At 35.7% G+C, this 22,969-nt stretch overlaps 1 protein-coding gene across 2 annotated transcripts in view; it reads right to left on the reverse strand.

Moving 5' to 3' along the window:
* Positions 1–22,726, reverse strand: part of Grm5 (glutamate metabotropic receptor 5) — a 455,620-nt gene extending 432,894 nt beyond the window's left edge. For both annotated transcript variants that reach the window (XM_059271812.1, XM_059271820.1), the window contains exon 1: positions 22,069–22,726. In XM_059271812.1, the coding sequence (XP_059127795.1) occupies positions 22,069–22,726 (658 nt within the window). The remainder of the gene's footprint in view (positions 1–22,068) is intronic.
* Positions 22,727–22,969: the final 243 nt, after the last annotated feature.

The following is a 22,969-nucleotide window of genomic DNA, read 5'->3' on the forward strand; positions in this document are numbered from 1 at the left end:
TTCAATATCATGAACAGAAACAAAATGTGAAGGAAGGAAAAAAAAAGAAAATCTCACCAAGAAGAAAGTCATTCCATCAATTGCACAGTCCTGATTAACAGCAGCCCATGGACAAGGTTCCTGCTATCAGTTCACAAGACTGACAATATATTGGCTAACTGCTTCTTTAATCCTGTTTTTCTGCTTCCTTGAGTCTCACAGAAGTTTCCACTAACTGAATTTCTAAATAGCAAAGTTCCCAGGAAAAGCTGTTGCAGAATAAGTTTATGGCATAGTAAGTCTTTTAATTAGAGGCAACAATGATTACCTGCCAAGCTCCCCACTATTTTGAACAATAGTAATCAAATGCTGGTGATCTGTATTAACTGATCAAGTTTAAACTCTTTACAATCTAGTGAAAATGGATGAATAATGCTAAATGGAAAAATCATGCAGAAATGACTAGTGAAGCTAAGAAACACAAGCTTTAGAGATGGACTTGAGCCTGAATTCAAGGATTGACATTTCCTGAACATAGTACCTACACATTTGAGTATTGGTTTATTTACCTGTGATTGAGATTAAAATATCTTCTCACAATGCTGTGATTCACCCATTCAAAAGTACTTAATTAAGACTGCATAGTCCCATTTGGAATAGATGAATGATTAGTTTTGCTTATCTATTTGACACAATATAGAATCATCTGGGAGCAGAGTATCAGTGAGAAATTGTTTCTATTTGGCTGGCCTGTAGACATCCCTATGAGGGATTTTCTAATTGAGATAATTGATGTGGAAAGACCCATTTCAAAAGTGTGCAGCATCATTCCATGGGCTGGACCTTGGAATGAATGAGCTCCAAGTGAAACAGAGTACTTTGTATTTCAAGTCCTACACAGATCGGGGCCTTTCCTTCTCCAGCCATAAAGCACCATCAATGGCTTGATGATGTGTTACCTAAGATGGGCTCCTAATATATCTCTTTTTAAAATGATAGTTAAAATTGCTCTTCAGGTACAATGTGTCTACTTTTTCCTAAAGACACTGACTGATATGTTATGCAAAAAGAGTATGACAGATTCCCCTTACGAACCATATATATATATATATATATATATATATATATATATATATATATATATATATATATACGAGGTTGTGAGAAATGAGCTCTCCACTGCACCAAAATTATGCTAACACAGCTGCGGTGTGTCACTGACTTTAGAGTCTTAGGTGAGAATCTTGTATCACAAATAATTATCATAACATACTACTTAGAGAAGAATCCAATTCAAACATTTGCTTGTTTAAAATTAATCATTCTAAAAAACAAATTCCACTTTTATTGAACCTAATAAAACACAAAATATGAGCAATGGTGTTTGTTCATGTCATCTTTTAGAAGAAAGATCTCAAGATCATAATAACAGAAAAAGTAATTCAATCCCTGTGTATTCTGGCCAATGATATTGGGAAAATAGTATGCTCTACTCTATTCAGCTTTTAGATGAAATATTTTTAATCTATATTTATATAATTGGAATGAGCAGTTGTAATTTCTAGGTCAATAATCTTCAAATTTATGGATGAAACCTTGTACTAATGTTGGTCTCTAACACCAGGCTTGTAAATTATGCTCTGCACCTTGGCCTAGCCTTGTAATTTGGAAGACTCACTAAATCACAACAGCTGGATTATCTACAGATGAATAAATGTATCAGGTGGCAGGTGATCAAGTGAGTTCTACACAACTAATAGGCAACTTTTCTGGCAAGGGAGATCAGTCTTCCCTTTCCTGATGACTCTCTTGAGCCAGAAATCCAGAAGGTATTGTTAGGAGCAACTGAAAACCCAAAGCAGTGAAAATAAAATCTAGAATGTCTCCTTTGAGTTACCCAGGCCTTGTACTTCTGCACACTGTGGTGTAATGATCATGGATTAATGGTACGTAGGCAAAAGAACAAATATATGTTTCTGTTCTGAAGAGAAAGAGTCTAGTGTGTCTATAAATTCTAGTTAGAACTTTGAGTTCTATAAGAGTGACAATATTTGGTTGTACTTGTCCCTGTGGCTGAAACAGAGTTTGGAGCTCAGTAGCCTAGACAAACACAGAAATAATTGGATATTGCTCTGGAGACCAGGAAGAGACAATGTGAAAAGGGAAAAAATGTGTCAAATGCTGGAACATTACTTGGAATGAAACTATGAAAGGGCTGATTAAGACATAAAGATGTGTAACAGATAAAATCATGAAGGAGAAATGGAATAATAGAACAGAAGATTGGCTGACTTGGAAGTGATCTATATGTAAAACAGAATCATCTGGATGTGAAAGGATGATTATCCTATGTTATTTCTTTTAAAACTCAAGTGAAATAGAAAATACACAGGACTGAATTAAGAAAAAAAAATTCCTTAACAAAATAGTGAAGAATGAAAGTTGTTACCTCAGAGTAAAAGGTTGGAGAAAGATTTTCCAGGCAAATGGACCTCAGAAGCAAGCTGATGTAGTCATACTAATATCTAACAAAGCAGACATCAAACCAAAATTAGTCAAAAGAGAAAGGGAAGGACACTTCATATCTATCAAAGGAAAAATCCACCAACTTAGCATCTGTGTCCCAAGTACAAGGGCACCAACATTTGCCTTGTTCAGCCTTAACTTGATATGCCATGCTCAGTTGATATCCTTAGGAAATGAGGCAGAAGTGAACTGGGGGAAAGGGGAGGTGGGGGAGGGGGTTTGGGAGAGAGGGGAGGTGTGTGTTGGGAGTGGACTAGGAGGAGTGGAGAGAGGGAAAACTGCAGTCAGGATGTAATATGTTAGAGAAGAATAATTTTTTTAAGAAGCATGAAGAGCACATTCATGAAATAACAATGGGTTTTTCTCTGAGTTATGGAATTTCATATATTTTTTGTTTCCCTGAAAAATTCCCTAACAAAATAGTGAATATTGTTGAATAAATCAATTTTGAAAGACTCTTGAGAAACGATAGAATACCACGTATGAACCATGACAGTTGTAACCTCCAGGAGTGGAATCTGAGGGCCAACTTTGCCTTCAGGCAATTTATACTTTATAGCATTTGCTTTGGAAACTTTGATATGACATGGTATGTTGGAAAGACTTTGAAGTCAGTTAACATCTAAAATAAAAAAAAATCTTCACCACACTATGACCTTATAAAATTACTATTGTATCTATTTTCTTATTTCTTATAAATGAACAAAACTGTACTGCAATTCAGTGTGAAAATAAAATGAGATCCCGCCAGTGAAAATTTAAACCTTTGTGAGTCATTCAATGGGAGTAATGTAATATCTCATGTGCTGAGATCCTGACAAGAACAAGGAAGAAGGCTATGGGAGACCAGTCATCCTTTGCACAACAGTTGAATAAAATAAAGAAAAAGGGAGATCTGAAATGTTACTGGAAGTTCATCCAGGACAATTAATTTGATGACTTGAATTTTTCACAATGCATTACACCTCATTGAACAATGGCAAGAGTCACTATGCGGCATGGAGGAGATCTTGGAGGAAAGGATGAGGAAATGATGATGCAAAAGGCAAAAAGGAAGACTGTTCCCTCTCTTCAAGAGGCAGGACTATGTCCCTTCTACTCCTTCTCTCCTGCCTTCTCTTTCCCACTCAGTGCTTGTTGGTTGCTCATGGCTGGAAACTCCTCATTCTTTCATGGCACACCTGCTGCCCACACAAGCACTTGAGGCACATATAGCTGTGTTTTATAAACCTAACGAGGCTGATGAAACAATAAAGACCAAGAATAATTTGGTTGGTCATATTCAATTAGTTAATGAAAAAGTGTTTAGATTTTCCCAATTCCATACCAAGTAAGAAAACATAAACCCAGAGTGGGGAGCAGTATAGGCCAGTCTAAAAGTCTCTCTGGTTTATGCTGGTGAAATAATAATGTATATATTTGTGCCCAATAAGAATATATGACCATAACTAATTTCAATTTTAAGCACATTTAATTCAGAAAGCATTTGCTTGACCTCCAAATACTCTTAACTACATCAAAGGCTACAAAAGAAATCAATAAAATAAAACCATTTTCAGTGAGAAGCCCTCCTCTTGTCATTAATTATAGCTTTCCATTTATTTTCAACAGTTCCTCTTCTAAAGTGCAGTTGCCATAGTTTATACATCACATGACCAAACTATTTGGTAGTGTCAAACACATAATGTAACTATAAGGTGTTAAATGGGGGATTGACTGACTGAAACAAACAGACTTTAGGAAAAGACAAATGACCAGGAAACTAATCAAAGAAGGAAAGCTATGAATTATTTGGGTGGAAGGATTATTAAAAAACACTTTCAAATATAATATTTTGAAAATTATTTGAATTGACTAAAAAGCCAACTAAAATTAGTTATATATAAATAAGTTGGGTGATTTGCTCATTATATCTAGGGAGAAAAATAATCCCCTTGTAATAGCTAGAGCTTTGTTCTTAAGATTCTGTTGTAACCAATTAGCAGGTCATGTATATAACGTTTCAAGCAAACATTTCAATGGTCCATCAGATAGTTTTAAGTTTTCTCATTAAAATTTCACTCGTTGTGTGACTGGAGAGATGGATTTGTGGATAAAGGTTCTTGCCACACAAGGGTGGAAACTTTACATTCCTGAATTCATGAAAATAGAAAGAAACTGAGTTCACAAAGATGTCCTGACCTCCATATACACACCCCTACACACACGTGCGTGCACGCACACATACACACACACACACACACACACACACACACGTAGAAAATGTACTACTAGCCGGGCGGTGGTGGCGCACGCCTTTAATCCCAGCACTCGGGAGGCAGAGCCAGGCGGATCTCTGTGAGTTCGAGGCCAGCCTGGGCTACCAAGTGAGTCCCAGGAAAGGCGCAAAGCTACACAGAGAAACCTTGTCTCGAAAAACCAAAAAAAAAAAAAAAAAAAAAAAAAAGAAAATGTACTATTTAGTACTAAACAAATCAACCAAAATTAATCCTTTCAAATATTATACAACTACTATAACTATGAATAGGGGCTTCTCACTGATCTTGGTCAGTTGACTATGATGTAGTTCTTGGATAACAAAATTTGGATATTTGATTTTATTCCTTCTAAAAAACTGCTAATATTTTAGTGCATGTATCTGGAGAATGGAATTAAAAATGCCCAAATAATTTATTTTCTTGAACAGCTTATTCTGTCTATTTTGTCTTCACAGACTGCTATGGAACTTTGTGGCAATTTCAAAATGTCAGCACACATCCATCCGGGGAAGTATTCTCTCAAGCAAAGGAAGAAAAAGCTAAACACATGTGGTTGACATCTTCAGGGAACATTTTGACAAATATGTTCTTTTACTGTTTCTTTGTATGCCCACTTACCATCTGTTAAGTGGTAAATAGTATTTTATTTAACTCAGTATAGTTGTAAGAAGTAGATAAAAGGATTGCAGTGTCTGGAATATAGTCAGTGCTCTTTTGCTATTAAGAAAAACAATAATAACAACAATGTGGTGGTTAATTGTTGTCAACATAATTAAATTTAGAAACACAATGGAAGAACATTTTCAAATCTAGTACTATCAGCGTTTGACAATGACTGATATAATATGAATAGGATGTGAAATAGCAATTTAACTTTTCCCCTGACCAAATCTGCCAATCAAAATTTTGCTACTTTTATAGTTGTAGAAACATCATTAGTGGGACTTTGATTTGTACCTAATTTTCACAGAAATGTACTCAATATTTTGCAAGAACATTTTATAGTTTAGTACAAATATCTGATCTTGGCACATAATGAGTAATCATTTAATATTTAATTAATTGATCTATCAGACAACTTCAGATTCACAAAGTGCACTAATTGGTTATTCAATTGAGTATCAGAACACAACGTTAGTACAGAATATACAGATATAGCCTCATGTCATCTTGCAAAGAAGGATATTCAGAAAGATTACTCAAAGTGAGAAATGAAATATGGTTGCCAGAGGAAGTCTAAGATTAATATTATATTTATTGACCTGAAAAAGTACTTGATTTTTTTAAAAGGTCCAGAAATAATGTTTCCATTTTCAAGTTGAATCACTTCAGCATGAGATTCTACTTTTTTCTTGAAAATTTATTTCACTTGCCTAAGATTAGACATTTTGTGTAGCTTGAAAAACTCTACTCACATAATTTTCACCTTTCATATGTAAAAGTTTGGGAACTCTCTCTCTTTCTCTCTCTCTCTCTCTCTCTCTCTCTCTCTCTCTCTCTCTCTCTCTATATATATATATATATATATATATATATATATATATATATATATATGAAATCACAAGAATTATACTATCTTCATTCACCTCAAATATTCTGAGCACAATAACTTTCCATCAACTAAAAGTATGAAAGTAAAAGCAAATGCATGTGACAAGTTTGGAGTTGAGAATAAAAATTACTAAACAAACCCAAATTACTGTTCTCTAATGTGGAAAAAAAAAACTATGCAGCCTCTTCCAAAGAAGGTACATTCTAAATAAGTAAAATTAATTCAGTATTATCTTACTTCAACTCTACTGATTTTTCAAATGACATTTTAAAAAGAAGAACGTTTAACTGGGAGAAATAATAGGAGTGAGTGATAAGTTCAGTAAAGAGGAAGAGGCAGAACTGTTTAAAATTATAAATAATTTCACTAAAAAAATTTTAAATTAGTGCCAGAAAAAATACAGTGTTGTTGAAAGAGATGAAAAATGTGTAAGTTTCTCTGAAAACTTATAATTTCCCTAGAAACTCAGAGATAATTTAACTTTATCTTAATTTGGAAAACAATCAGGTGAGTGACTTGCTTATGCCTATCAACCTTATGGTTTATTTATCAAAGTTAGCCACAATTCTTATTGAGAAAGGTGATTAAAACATCATTATTTTATAAAAACACTATTGGGGCATCTAACATAGATAGCTTATCCCTAATTTGGTGTAATTTGCCATTTTTGTTCAAAATCAGAGGCATATCTTAATACATATGTATTTTACAAAATCACGAAGTCAACTAGAGTGTTCCACAGAACTTTCAAAAGCATAATATGCATATTGTAAATTTACCGCTGCCTCAGGAGTTTGCAAATACATTGAATTAAAAATGGTGTTACAGATACTTTACAATTTAAACAAAAATATCCATCTCTTATAACCATGTCCAATTATCTGTTCTCTGCTTCCTAATGCTAATGAAATGTAACCCCCATCTCCTTTTCCTGGACCTATGACTTCTCTGCTATGATAAACACATCTTGTCAAATTGTAAGTCAAATAAACCCGTCTTTCTTCAATTGCTTTTTTGACAAATATTTTGTCAAATCAATTAGAAAAATAACTAATATCCCTATAGTGCTCAACTATAGTATATTACACTCAACTTATGGGGTCACCCATTTAAATTATATTATTTGTTGAAAATTTGTACTTGGAAATTTTTATGTCTTGGTTTACTTTAATCAAACACACATTTAAGCTGTCCATAACTGCTCAATTTATACATAATAAAGATTTTCCCTTAATTTAATATATTCATTTTGGGCAAATAAGTATCACTTTTTGAGTACTTGTTTCTATGTAGCTCTATTCTTTTTAGCTGAATATATTTGATATTAATGTGAAACCACAGCATGACACACCTCTGAGAAAGCAAAGTTTTCATAAGGTTTTCCATCTCTCATTATTTCAGTGTCTATAAGGGTAGTTTAGTGCATAATACATATTCAAAATTTGTAGATTAGTACATAATACATATCCAAAATGTGTAGATTAATGAATAAATTAGCATCACATGAATCTTGAGTGCTATTTGGTGTACTTCAATATACTAAATACCCTAAAAGAGACACATTGTATTTCATTAAAATAGTGAATATTTTGAAAAAATTTATCATAAACTAACCAAAATATTGCTACCATTTTTCAATTATTTTAATGTCTTCAAAAACTTAGTGAGAAGAACCATTAGGTTCCCAAATATTCTCTTGTTTTGCATTTTGTTCAGTATAATAATGGTTATTCTTCTCAAGTTTATAAAAATGCAAATCCATATGACTAATATTTCTGGATAGAGTTTTAGTATATTTTTAAAATAAAGCTTAGAGTTGAAACATAAATTAATATATAAACTGGTCATTGCACATGAGTTTTATTTCTTCTGAGTGAAATTTAGAGTGAGTGATACTCATGTAAGAGAAGGGACTGTTGTAATTTGATAACAGAGAACAACCAAATTAGGTTTGAATACAAATAATGAAGCTAGATTTCTTATTTTTGCAATGCCTTAATAAACATTTTTTCTCTCTTAAATAAATTCAAGAAAAACATATTAACCGATTAATATGTAGATTATTTTCAAATTCATAACATTGAATTGGATTAATGTTAATTTCATATTTTTCAATTTCTCTAAAGGTTAAATATTATAATGTATTAATATTATAGAACACATTTCCTAAAAGACATCCTGTAGTATCATCTGGGCCAGAAGATTATACTAACAAAGCCACTAAATGGTATAAATACAACACTTAAGATGAATATATAGCAAATTATGGCTGAAGAAGATTTTTTTAAAGAAATTGCCAAGCATAAAACTAATTTCTTTTTAAGCCATTGAGAAAACGAATGCAAAAAAAAATCTACTTTTCACTCTACTATGGTGGAAATTTCCAATAATGAAAACAACAGGGATAACTACTGGGGTTGGGGAGATACCTCAGTGGACAAGTTGACAAGGCAAGGATTTGAGTCCCTATCTCATAAAACACATAATGCCAGGGACTGAAGCACATGCCTGTAATTGCCATGCTCTTTTGGCAAAATGGGAAGTAGAGACAGAGAATCCCTGAACGTTTATGGGTCAGACCCTCTAGCAACAAGAGACTGATTGCCTCAAACAAGATAGGAAACAAATGCTGACACCCCACACTGTCCTCTGACCTCCATATGCAGACCAAGAAGGAACGCATCCTCATCCAGGCACACACAAATACACACTACACTCTCACACACTATATGTGTGCATATGTGTACATTCATATGCATTTATAAGTATAAATCCTAATCAGACCTTTGCCCAACCCCAAACTCTACATTTCAGTGAATTTTTAAACAGTTAACATGGCCCTTCTGAGGCACTGGAGTGACTTCTTAAACTAGCTATGTAATGTTTTTATTTGTGATTTAATTAGAATAAAGTGATTTCATTTAAAACAAATATGCATAAACACCACTAATAGCATTTTGGTAGCATGCCATAGATTACAGTTTTTTATTATTTCTGAAAATATAGTGAGCACTTTTAGATAGCTATCACTGTCATTGCTATCATTTGGGTTACAATAGGGATAGATCTATTAGTGAGATTTATCTGTCTAATTTGTAAGGATCCATATTGTTTCATTTGAGTTTTGTACTCACAGCTAGATTCTGCTAATAAAGCATCCGGTTACAAATTAGCTAAGGTCCATGAGTTTCCGTGATTTGAAATTCATGAAGAAGTTATGTATCTATCTATTGCTTGCCTTTTTTCACTATAAAGATGCTCATTCTAGTTGAAACTCTAAAAAAAGACACCCTAGGGCAGCTTAACATTTGCATTAACACTCTCCCTTGGATGACCTCCACTCCTATACAAATCCCACAGATAGAAAGCAAGGATAGGCATGTTAACACTCTAGCTCTCAACTTTTCCTGGTTGCTCATTTTACCACTTCCATGCTTGTATACATACCTAAGCAATTACTAGAGGTGGGATGCAGCATACTCACAACTGTGTCAAATCACAAACACTCTACACACTATTATATGACTGTATACCTTAATGCAAATGGCAAGTTAGTAAGACTCTAAAACTCATTAAAAGTAATGGTCATTTCCCTAATGAATTCTCTATTCTATTCAGTAGTAAATTTAATGTGGGCAAAACCAATATGAAATACTGTTTATGGTCTGGCATTTTTTTTCCATATAAGACCAAGATAAGACATGTCAAGTTCTCGGCAATCTAATTTAGAAGGAGCATAATGGCTACTTACTAACCACTGGGCTTCATGCTAAGTGATTTACATTTAGATTTCAAAAGAACTGTAAAGGACATGTATACTTATAGTGAGGAAATCAAAGTATGTAATTTGATCAAAGCATCTCTATACCATGAACGATAACCAGGATTTGCATTCAAACTTTGTATGTTTTTGCTTCCACTTGAAGGAAAATAACTCAAGGGGATAAAGAAACTTGTTTTGCAGACAAGGCCTCACAACAAATTGTGTGAACTTAAGTTCACAAATCCATTGTGCTTTATACACTCTGTAAAACTGCTTTTTCCTCTTAAAGTGATGTTTCATACCTTTCCCAATCTTACTTGTACTGGTAGCTTTGGCCTGGGCTTCATGTATTAAAAAGCCTCTGAGGCAAAAAGTTTCCTTAGTTCAACAATTCACAAATTGAATGTGCCAAATGAGATTTCACTACTCATATCACTGATGATGTATTCCAAAGAATTTCCTTTCATGCGTAAAGCTGTAACAATTTTTCTTCCTGCTCTTTTGTTTTGTTTATGTTTTAATTTATTTATTTTTATTCATTTTACATACCAACCACAGTTACCCCTCCCTCTCCTCTTCCTGCTCCCTGCTCCTCTTCCAACTCACCCCATCCACTCCTCAGAAAGGGTAAGGCCTGCCATGGGGAGTCAACAAGGCCTGACACCTTTAGTTGAGGCAAGACCAAGCCCAACTCCCTGCATCAAGGCTGAATAAAGCATCCCACCATATGGAATGGACTTCAAAAAGCCAGCTCATGCACCAGGGATAGATCCTGGTCCCACCGCCAGGGATCCCACAAATAGACCAGGCTACAGAACTGTCACCCACTTGCAGTGGTCCTTGTTTGGTCTACTGTCTGTAAGCTCCTACAAGTTCTGGTCATCAGTCCCCATTGGTTTCCCTGTCAGGATCTTGACCTCCCTTGCTCCTATAATCCCTCTTCCCTCTCTTCACCTAGGCTTGACCTGGTGCTTAGATGTGGGTTTCTGGCATCCCCTGTAATCAGATTGATGACTACCCTAACTGTCATCATAGAACCTTCATCCAGTGACTGATGGAAGCAGAGGTCTTCCTGCTCTTAAAAAAAAATGTGTGCTGTATTGTTTTCTTTTATAACTGGCATCTGAATGACAGAATGAAGAGGCTACAGTGAAGACAAGAAGAGAAATTAAGCATTCTGTCCACAGTATCATTCAAATATAAAGGTCTCTTGTTAGGTAAACTTTCACTACACACACCCTTAATTTTTCTTTGCCTAGGAACATAGAAACATTGCTTTCCAAGTTGGATAAACAGACACATGAAACATTTATGCATGCAAAAATCAGAAACATCCTCATCAAGGAAAGCAATACTGCTTTGTGTTTCCTAGGGAAGCAAAAATAATAGGAAGGCTTCAGTCCATTCTTCCTCAAAGCTGCCATGCCTACACCAATACAAAGACATATTTAGACTTGCCTCAACAGTTGGCCCTGGGTCTTACCATTAACTAGTCAGTCACAGAGAAGCTGTTCTTTCACATCTATTCCTTAACCTGTACAATATTGCTTTATATCAGCTGAATTGTAAGATAGGTAAATGGTTTAACAGAGTTTTCAAATGTATACTGCATGACAATATTTCAATCCATAATAGAATGTAAATGAAGTGGTATCTGGCTTCTAATATTGAAATTAATGTAACAAACCACCAGTTCAATTCCATTTTTCCCCAAACTAAAGATTAAGTTTGTTTTTTCTTTTTGTTTGTTTAGTTTTTTCAGCAAAAAAAAGTTATTATTTTTATTGTTTTAATTAAGAAATTTTTTATTAATCCCACATTCCAACCAGAGATCGCCCCCTCATTACTCCCACTCTCCCTCCAGCCTTCCCCCCAAGCCCACCCCCATCCCCTCCTCTGAAAATTTATAGCCTCCCATGGGGAATCAGCAAAGTCAAGCACATTCAGCTGAGGCAGGTCGAAGCACTTCCTCTGCATCACGGCTGTGCAAGGTGTCCCATTATAGGCAATGGGTTCTAAAAAGCAAGTTCATGCACAAGGGGTAGATTCTATTCCCACTGTCAGGGGCCCCTCAAACAGACCAAGCTACACAATTGTCTTGCCCATGCAGAAGACCCAGTCCAGTCCCATGCAGGCTCCACAGCTATCAGTCCAAAGTTCATGAGTTCCCAGTGGCTTGGAGTAACTGTAAGTTTCCCCATAATGGTCTTGATGCCCCTTGCTCATAGAATCTCTTTTCCTTCTCTTTGACTGGATTTCTGGAGGATAGCTAGACTACAACCTATAGCTCTAGAGAAGCTGTGTAACAAGGAGAACCCTAAGAGAGATACATGGATTGCCTGGGAAGGGGAAATAGACCAAATCTCCTGAGTAAACTGGGGGCAGGGGGCAAGGAATGGTAGAGGATGGGAGCATGAGGGAATGGGATAGTTGAGCTGTAGTGGGGGTGGAGTGGGAGAGCGATGGGGGAGATATTTTGATAGAGGGAGACATCATGGGGATAGGGAGAAATCTGGTACAAGGGAAGTTCCTATGAATCTACAGGGATGACCCCAGCTTAGACTACTAGCAGTGGTGGAGGGGGTGCCTGAGCTGGCCTACCCCAGTGATCAGATTGATGAATGCCCTAACTGTCATCACAGAGCCTTCATCTAGTAACTGATGGAAACAGATGTTTGTTTAGTTTTTAAGACATGGTCTTGGTATGCAGCACACATAAGCCTTGAATTTGTAACCCAGCCTCAGCTTCCCAAATACTAGGATTGCAAGTATATGCAACCATGGTCAGCTTAAAGTTGATGCTTTTTATTTGTTTTTTAGGAATAGCATCACACTCCATAGCCCAGGCTGGTCTTAAGCCTGGATCAGGTTTCTAAGTCCTAGAGGTGTTGGGGTGATTCTGATCTATTAAGCTCTTTTTCTCTTTCCATCTCTCCAGGTACTGTCCAGTATCTTACATGCAAGAAACTAGGAAGGACTGACAGTATTTCCTAAGAAAAGTAAACAGCTCAACACCATAGAATGGTTTTGTTGATGAGAAATCATTGTGAACCCACTGTTTTAATGCATTACTCCTTGTACTGAACCAGGTAAGTACATGAATGTGGCAAATACTTTAATATACCACATACCTAAAGGTAGTTCTAGTAGATTTTCTCTTCACTCCACTTAATTGCTTTTCTGCAAATGCAGACATAGTTTCAAGCCTTGTAACCATTCTGATCACTTCTTCAAACAGGTCATTTGTTTTAAGTGATGCTTGACAGTTGATTCACTTCATCCACTGCCAACAGGTGTTGGATCACAACAAGTCACCAAAAGTAAGTTTTAGAATGTACCCATAAGGAAGTTAATGACTGATGGAAGCAGATGCAGAGATCCACAACCAATCACTAGACAGAGCTCCAGGTGTCCGGTCAAAGAAAGTGAAGAGGGATTCTATGAGTAAGTGCATCAGGATCATGATGGGGAAACATGCAGGGATGACCAAACCAAATTAGAGGGAACTCATGAAAGTTGGATCAATTGCTGTGGAGCCTACATGGGACTGGACTAGGCCCTCTGCATGGCAAGACAGTTGTGTAGCTTAATCTGCTTGGGAGGCCCCCTGGTGGTAGGATCCCAATCCATCTCTGGTACATGAGCAAGCTTTGTGGAGCTCACTACCTCATGAAGCCTTGAGGCAGGAGGAAGGGCTTGGACAGCCTCTACTGAATGTGCCTCCCCATGGGAGGCCTTGCCTTCTTGTGGGTGGAAGTGGGGGGTAGGTTAGGAGGAAGAGGCTGGGGGCAGGAGGAGGGAAGAGGGGGATCTTTGATTTGTGTGTAAAATGAATGAAAAAATTTTCTTAATAACAAATAAGTAATTTTTTTTTAAAAAAAGAAAGTACCCATATGAAAAGCTTTCCCAGTCCTTTTCTTATGACTAGTGAAGGCAGCATTTGAAGTGAATTTCTGAGCTCCGGTTGTCATACAGTTTAACTTTCTTTTACCACAGACTGAATTTTTCTACTTTGTATTTTTTTTTTTTTTTGGTTTTTCGAGACAGGGTTTCTCTGTGTAGCTTTGTGCCTTTTCCTGGAACTCACTTGGTAGCCCAGGCTGGCCTCGAACTCACAGAGATCCACCTGGCTCTGCCTCCCGAGTGCTGGGATTAAAGGCGTGTGCCACCACCGCCCGGCTCTACTTTGTATTTTTAACTCTAAAATAATAGTTTTCTTTATCTTTCCTATGAGATAGTGAAAAAGTATTATCACTGATCCAGTCAATGTACTGATTAGCCTAAATACTTTTTAAAAAATAGTTCAATTACAAAAAATATTTAAGAAAAAAGGAGAATACATGATAAAAAGACTGAGAAGAGAGAAGAAAAGGAGGAAAGGAAAAAGTTGGGTAGAGGAAAAGAGTGAGAAGGGGAAGAAGAGAAGGAATAATTTGATGAAAAGGAAGAAGAGGGTATAAAGAGACAGAGGGTAGGAGGAATGAAGGTCCACCAACTAATCCCTGTAATTCCAGGGATCTCAATCTTTGTTTTCCTTAGGTTTGTTCTTTATTTACTTGGCATATTATTCACTGTGAGGAACTAATTTTTGTATTATATTTTGTGTGCTTTCAGTAATAAACTAGAACATAACTCTTCATATCATACTCACCTCATCTCTAGATTCCTTATTCTAAAGTAACTCATGGTGAAATATTAATAATCTAGAAGTTATTAAGGTATTATGACTGAGGATATGGCTCACTAGACTGTTTTTAGTAATAATAAATACTAAACTTACGGAATATGTAAATTCTAAATAATGTTGTTTCTATGAGATCTAAAATAAGACTTGTCTAGGGAAAATACATACATGCAATTCTCAAACATCAACTTGTTCATGCTAATTGCCCAATAAACATGAAGGTGATCATCAAATTCAAGAAGTATGTGAATGTTTAATGCTGTAGCAGTGTCCACATTTGCATGTAACTTGAGAAGTTATTTGTGAGTGTTGGCAGAATAGTGCAATGGTATCCTTTTTGCCCTAGTCATGTGTGCCTGAAGAACTGGGGGATAGCCCTCTGAAATGTTCAGTGGTACCCAGCAGTGATGCCTGGCGAAAAGCTGGGAAGTCATCTCTGGCAGAAATCCTTTCTGGGTAAGTCAGAATTTAAGCCAACAATTAAGTAGTCTGAAAGAACATACATATAGAGAAGACACTACCTAGGCAACAGAAATGAATTATGCCCCCACCTCAAAATAAACAATAATAATTCCATCAGCATCTACTGCTTAATAAAAATGATAAAATAAATGTTCACAGAACACTTTTTTTTCTATTTTAACACCCTATTAACTAACGTCAGTTTGCAATTTTCAGCCATTAGTATCATCATCTTTAAGTTTGTCTGAATTTTCAACACATTTTAATTCCTAGATAATAAAATGGAAATGCTTTAAAATGCACTCAGCAGGCTCCATGATGACATTTCTAATATTTCCAGACTAAATTGTTGTCCTGATGTGGTGACAATCAGTGGAAAAATTAGACCGGAAAAGTGTATTCACACTTATACCTCCATTCCTGTGCTACTTTTTAATAACAGGGTGATAGTCATTATAGCTAAGGTATGGAACCTGCCTTGGTGCCCATTAGTGGGATGATGGCTAAAGAGCACTTTTGAGCCATAAAGGAGAGACTCTCATCATTGTAGCAAAATCAACGAATCTAGAGGTCATTATGTCAAATGAAACAAGCTAGACAAGTAAAGACAATACCATTCTTTCCCTCCTACACATATATGTAAGTTATAAACAACTCACCTGAAAATGAGTAGGAATTACTAGAGGTTTTGAAGGGTATACAGAGGTAAAATCAAATGATTGGTTGGGACTTCTCAGTATATACCTCATGAATATATGAATGTCACATTGAAATCCATTAACATGTATGTACAATTAACCTTGTACTAAACATTTTTGAGTTTTGAACCAAACATAGTGACTATGAATTAGACAGTGAAGATCTTTAACTCAAATCTCCATTATTGTTATTTGTTTATATAATTATCAGAAAGTCCTATCATAAGTACAGGCACTGCATGGCAGTGTGTCAGCTGACTTGACAACATTTTAATGATTCTGTGCTACCAGGAGAACTTATTGATACTTTTTCCCCCCAGAGCATCACTTACATTTTTTAGCATGAATTAGCATCTTTATATCATTAGATAGGAATAATAACCCATGAAAACAAAAAAGGAGTGAGGTGTAAACAGCATTTCACAATTAATCAAGGAAGGTACTTTGGCACCTTGTGTTTTATAAAAAAGCAAAACTGTGAAAATTACAAGTGCTAGCTATTTATCCACATGCCATATATTTATACATAATGAGGTTGGTACTACTATAAGGGAAATCCATCTATTCAGCAAACCACTGAGAACCTGTTTTATACTAGACACTTGAATGTGTACTGGGGGGGCAATTTAGAACCCTAGCTAAGGTCAGGAAAATTATTAAAGTGTAAAATTATTGTAAACAACATATAGAGTACGATATATGTGTTTTTCTACAGAAAACTCAACTCAAAATTAATTTCCTTACTGAAATTTGGCTGCACCAGCACAAAGAATGCAATAATGGACTATTTACAAGTATATTGCATTTTTACATGCAATACAGGTTATGTTTCAGAGAAATTAATATTTATCCAGCTCACAAGAATAGAAGTGACGTACTTTTACTTGAAACATTTATTCTATGTTGTCATATTTTCATGTCAATAATATTAATTCGTGTTATTACATGCATTTTCTTTAGGGTGATGGTGAGATAGGTCAGCAGGTGATAATTTTATTTTCTTTGGATACCAAAGTTTGAATGTGGCTGCAGTGATCAAATTGTGTCCAGTGATAGAATCTAAAATTAGTTAGATATATATGCTTTATTAAATTCAATCCTGAAAATTTTTATTATTACTCACAACTTGGCTTGTGGTCTATTGGATAATGTTGAAGACTTCAACTGAACTCTTTCATGTGATTGCAAATAGCTGTGTGTCAGGAGGCACTTGAACTGATCTCAAATGGCTGGTGTCAAAAATTTATGGTGGCTTTCTTTGAAAAGCCTGAGGACATGAATTCTTTATACAGTGGTAGTGATTTCAAAGAAAACCAAGAAGGAAGTCTGTACATTTCCTGGTTGTTTAATCCTATACTATATCAACTGCTGTGATGGCAGAGGCAGGAGGATTCAAAATGTAAGCTCAGCCTTTGCAGTTTAGTGAGAGGCCGGCCTGGACTGCAGAGTGAGTTCCAGGAAAGGCACAAAGTTACACAGAGAAACACTGTCTCGAAAAACCAAAAATATAAAATAAAATAAAATAAAATAAAATAAAATAAAATAAAATAAAATAAAATAAAATAAAATAAAAGGTAAATGAGACTTGCGATACATCTCAGTGATGGAGTGTTTGCCCAGCATGAATCCCAGGCACTTGGAAGAAGTTGAGGAGAGTAGTCCCCACTTTAAGCTTTCTTAAAGAAAGCAGCTGTGAGGCCACTGTTGCATGACAGCAAATCCTACTTATAATCTGAATGATAAGAAGTCAGGGGATACCCTTTACTCATAGAATCCCTCTTCTTTCTCTTCCACTGAACTCATGGAGCTTCAAGATCATTTTGGGGGAAACCTACAGAGACAACCAAACCAAACTAGAAGGTACTCATGAAATTTAGATCAACACCTGTGGAGCCTCCATGGGACTGGACTAGGCCCTCTGCATAATCAAGACAGTTGTGTAGCTTGATCTGCTTAATGGGTCCCCAGGCAGTAGGATCAGGACCCATCTCTGGTGCATGAGCTGGTTTTTTGGAGTCCACTACCTATGGTGGGACACCTAACACAGCCTTGAGACAGGGGTCAGGGCTTGGGCCTGCCTCTACTGAATGTACCAGGCTCTGCTGACTCCCCATGGGAGCCCTTACCTTCTTGTAGAAGGAAATGGGGTGGGTTTGCAGGGGAGGCTGGAGGGGCAGGAGGAGAAAAGAGGGGGATCTGTGATTGGTATGTAAAATGAATAAAAACATTTCTTAATAAAAAAATAATTCAGGGGAGTCATTAGTTGGGGTTACCAGTGAAATCACTTTGTCTGAGCCCTAAAAAGGTGAATATCATCTACCCTGTGTCATATGCACACATGTGCCAAATTTTGGAAAAGTACTGAGGTGAAAGACCTCTTAAATTTTCTCAGAACAAATAGGGTACTGTCTGGACTGACTCATTTAAGAGGAAAGACATTTCTCTTCTGACTCACCACATCTTCTTTTCCTCTGTAGTGCTGAAGGACTAGTTTGCCTTGTCCTTCAAGAACACTGCCTTTATGTTCTGTTCACCTGTTTTATATTATGAATCACAAAGCCTAGAAATTCTAGGTGTAGTTTTTATGTATCACATATCACTGTTAATACTAATGCCTGTGGTCTACAGAGAAAATAAATCACAGGAAATACAAGTGCAATTACTTAATATTAAAGCTGAATCCCAGGTCTCCTGTGCTTCCTCTGAAAGCACAGATAACATGTATTTTCTAGAAGGAACATCTTGTGATAGTTTCCCAAGAATTAGTTGATATAGTGCTGTCAGGTTTACGCACAAAGTAACTGGGTAATTTGAAGACAAAGTGCTTTAGGAAAATAGTTTATCTTTTTATAATTGATATATCACATAAAAGCATCTAGAATTATTTATACTTTTGAAGAATGGGAACAGTCAACTAAGCAAAAGAGGACAGCTATAAGAACATCAGAATAAATGGAGAGATTTTGAGACCAATTGATCAGGAACCACACATAAGTATCCCATCCTAGTGAAAGATGGAGATAGAGGTGCATAGAGAGAAGGTTATCGATCACAAGTTCTCAACCTGTGGGTCTGGGGGCTTATCTAAGACCACTGGAGAGCACAGTTATTTACATTATGATTCTTAACAGTAGCAAAATGACAGTTATGAAGTAGCAATGAAAATAATTTTATGTTTTGAGGTCACTACAATATGAGGAATTGTATTAAAGGGTCACAACACTAGGAAGGTTGAGAACCACTGTTATAGATAAATGGATGACAGATGGTGAGGTAGGTAGACAGGTAAGTAGATAGATAGAAGAGAGCATGTACTGGCATTTTCATTTACAAAAGATCTCAAAGAGGCTTTCTGAAGGGTCATGTAACAGAACAACAGACATCACATTGGAGAGTTTCCACACAATCCAATACACTTGAATCTTCTTTGATTCAAGGATTTTTGTATCAGAGTCTAGTTTTACTCTGTAAACATCTATACCAATCCACTATTACATGGAAAAACTATAAGGCATCATGACTCATATGTCTACTATTCAGATTCTTGTTTATAATCAAAGATATTTCTGAAATCATCAGAAAAAATCTACAACACAAAGAGTAATTCCTTAGTATGTGAATATTCAAACCTGCATCTTCAATATCCTGTTTGTGTTAAAAAATATTTTGCATGTATTTATCAACATAATTTCTATTGTTTTTTTCCTCAAAATACTTTATTCTAGTTAATATGTTACTATAGGCAATCTGTGTATTATAGAACATTGAATGAGTATATGCAAAATTTATCTATGAAATATAAATCTTTTTATCCTATCATATTCCCTATTGACTTAAATTTTCTCTCAGAATAAGGATTTTTTTCAATTTGGTTCTTTATGGTTAGCAGTTCTGTGAAAGTACAGACAAATGGTTCATATAGAATCCCAAATATGAAGAACCATACATGTTTTTTCACATAAAATCAACTTAGAGCTGGTTACTCTTAAGCAACAATCTTAGAGCTGATTAATCATTAGCAACAAAGCATGCCATTCATTTTAATAGGTGTATAATAGTGTGTTGTGTGAATATATCATTATGTACATTATTAAATTACTTATTGAGTATTGGTGCCAATTTAGACTAAAACAACTGAAATTTGTAAAAATACAAATGTGATGATTAGTTTCTCACGGAGCATATCTTAAATTAGCCTCTCCTTCATGGTGTGGAAGCCTTTCATTTCTGAAATCTGAAATGAATCCCCATCATCTACTTTATCATGTCCTTGACTAAAACATATCACTTATTGGGTTTGTGTTTTGTTTTTAAGCAAGCGTTAGCATTCTCTCTGTTAAAATTAGAACATCAAATTCTCCACCAGGCTTCCCCCATAACAGAAAAGGTAGTGTGATCATTTATCAATGTACTTTAGAGACATTATTTGTAATTTTCTGTCACTTTGAGTTATGATTACATGAGTATCTGTTCATGCTTCATCCTCTTTGCTGAACTGAAAATCCATGGAAGATTTATATTAAATAACTATTAAAAAGACTTGCATATTTGCTTTTAACAAATATATGTTCTATGAATGTATACCCAAAGCATTAGGCCATTGGATCTTCTTAAATTATAATGGTATATAGAACTCTAATTTAATAGCTATGTGCTATATTCCTGGCTTTAAAATTTCTATTATGTATATATAAATTAATTATTCAAATGCATTAAAGATTTTGAATCTGAAAATTGGAATAAAATACATGGACAGACTGTGTCACTGGATTGTTGAAAGAGTCAAATAAAACTGGGATTTTTTACATGAAAAATCTCAGCATTAGAGGGAGGAAAAAGGAAAGGTTATGGTGTGCCTTGATAGAATATTATTTAGCTAACATTTGCAATGAGCAAGACCCTGGGTTTGATGTTCATCATGTGCTCCAGTGTAGAAGGACCATGAATTTCTCTAGAAAAGGAAAAATCAAAGAAGTCCTAGCCCAAACATTGTATTATTCAGAATCACCACACATCAATACATTTCCAAATAAACTATCAATTTACAAATGAAAACTTCCAGAGTTAGAGAAATGTCAATTAAACTGAAAGCCTATTTTACAGTTGTACTACTCTAAATATAAACAAAGGATTATACAGTGAAATGCATGCTGTTATGCTACTTGATAACAAGAAGTCCGTTATATCTGAGTTAGTTAAACTGTCAAAAACTTGATGTAAACTCCCCAAGTCAATTCACTAATTTCCCAATAAATTATCACCACATATTGCAATATTGTTTGTGTTCCAATGATATATTATCGAAGATTTTTAAATCTTCTCTTTTCTAAGTGATTCTATGGTTTTTAAAAAGTATTTGCTGCCTTCTCCAGTATTATTTTATGCTTAAGAAGTGTACTTTGTTGCCCTAGGAAAACTATTACAATAATATTTAGATCACATATGTCCTATAGGTCAACACAAACAAAGGATTGAAAAGTTGCATATGCAAAAGCATTTCAGTACACTGTTAGCAACGAAACATAGTTACGTTAACTTATAAAGTGTGGTTCAGTCTTTCCCTTCTACTGCTATATTTTCAATACAACAAATCAATAATTCCCAAACATTACATATTTTATTGAAATTACTCTTTCCAAATAGATTCTACACAAGTATAAAGCTAATTCATTCTTCTTATTATTATAAATTTGACTATGCATTCTATATAACAAATAATATAAGTCTACACAGTTTGGCAATTTTTATAAAATCATGCTGAGCTATATTCCTTACTGTGTATCTTTATGTCTACTGCCCTTTGACTATAAAAACATTAGATAGAGCAATGATAGAATGTTAAAGATGAGAGATGTTCACTGAAGAACCAGAAAAACTGAAAAAATAACTTTAGAAATAAGCATCATCATAGCATAATTCGAAATAGTACAATCCATATTGAAAACATATCTTGCTATTGAACACGTGGCAGACATATAAATGAGTATGTCAGTGTAAATATACGGTCCTTTATCATACTGGTGAAGCTGAGGTTTCTCAAAATACCTACACTGGTGAGGAACATTTTAGACATGCAAAAGCTGATAATTTAACTGAGAGGTGTTGCCAAGTATCACAACATATTTTGTGTAGAGGAAATCACATACCTTCTGTGTGCACAGCTGAGACATAGGTCCAGTTATATCTCTTCACTATGTCCACCATGGCTCGTGCCTGCTGGGCATCTGAAGGTACAACCCTCATGAAATACTTGAATAGAGTCTTGTCACTCAGATCCATGCTGGTTGCAGAGTAAGCAATCTGAGGTATGTTGAAAAGTTGGAGCAAATTCTGGACTTGTATGGCCACAGAGCTGGAGCCAGGACCGATGACTCCCACTATGGGTTTCTTGGAGCGGAAGGAAGAAGAGCCATCCACACAGCGGACCAAGCCCTCTTCCTCTTCTGAAGAGATGAGTGAATCCCTTATAAATTCAATGCTTTGCTCTAGGGCCACAGCTGAATGCCAGCAGGAATCTCTTATCTCACAGCCAAGTGTGATGTTGGGCAAGAGATTGGGGTCTGAATTGATCCTTTCCAAGGTATGCAGCATGGCCTCCACTCTCTGAATGCCATACTGCTCACGGACTGCCCCACATTTCCTCTCATGAACTTTGTCCACAGTTGGTTGGTGGTGGACAGAAAAGAGAGCTCCAATAATGATGTCACCTGGCATGTGAGCCACCACCCTCCTCTCACTGGACTGTGCACTCCCTCGGACATCTTCTTTCAAAAGTAGGACTGACAGGATCAACAGAAGGACCATTTTAGGAAAGGAATTCAAGCTAATAAAGACATCATGGTGGAAGAAACTCAGATTTCCAATAGGTGCAATCAAATGATCTCTTGTGTTGAACAACACATTGAGATATTAGGCAGCAATTTAGATATGTACTCTAAGAAATAACAAGGTCCCCAGATAGTGTCTAGTTAAATACATCCATATGATCCTGATCTTCATTACCTGAAAAAAATAATGAGAAGCATGAGTTTTAATAGCATACATACT

Source organism: Peromyscus eremicus, chromosome 1 (genome assembly GCF_949786415.1).
Source record: "Peromyscus eremicus chromosome 1, PerEre_H2_v1, whole genome shotgun sequence".
NCBI lineage: Eukaryota > Metazoa > Chordata > Mammalia > Rodentia > Cricetidae > Peromyscus > Peromyscus eremicus.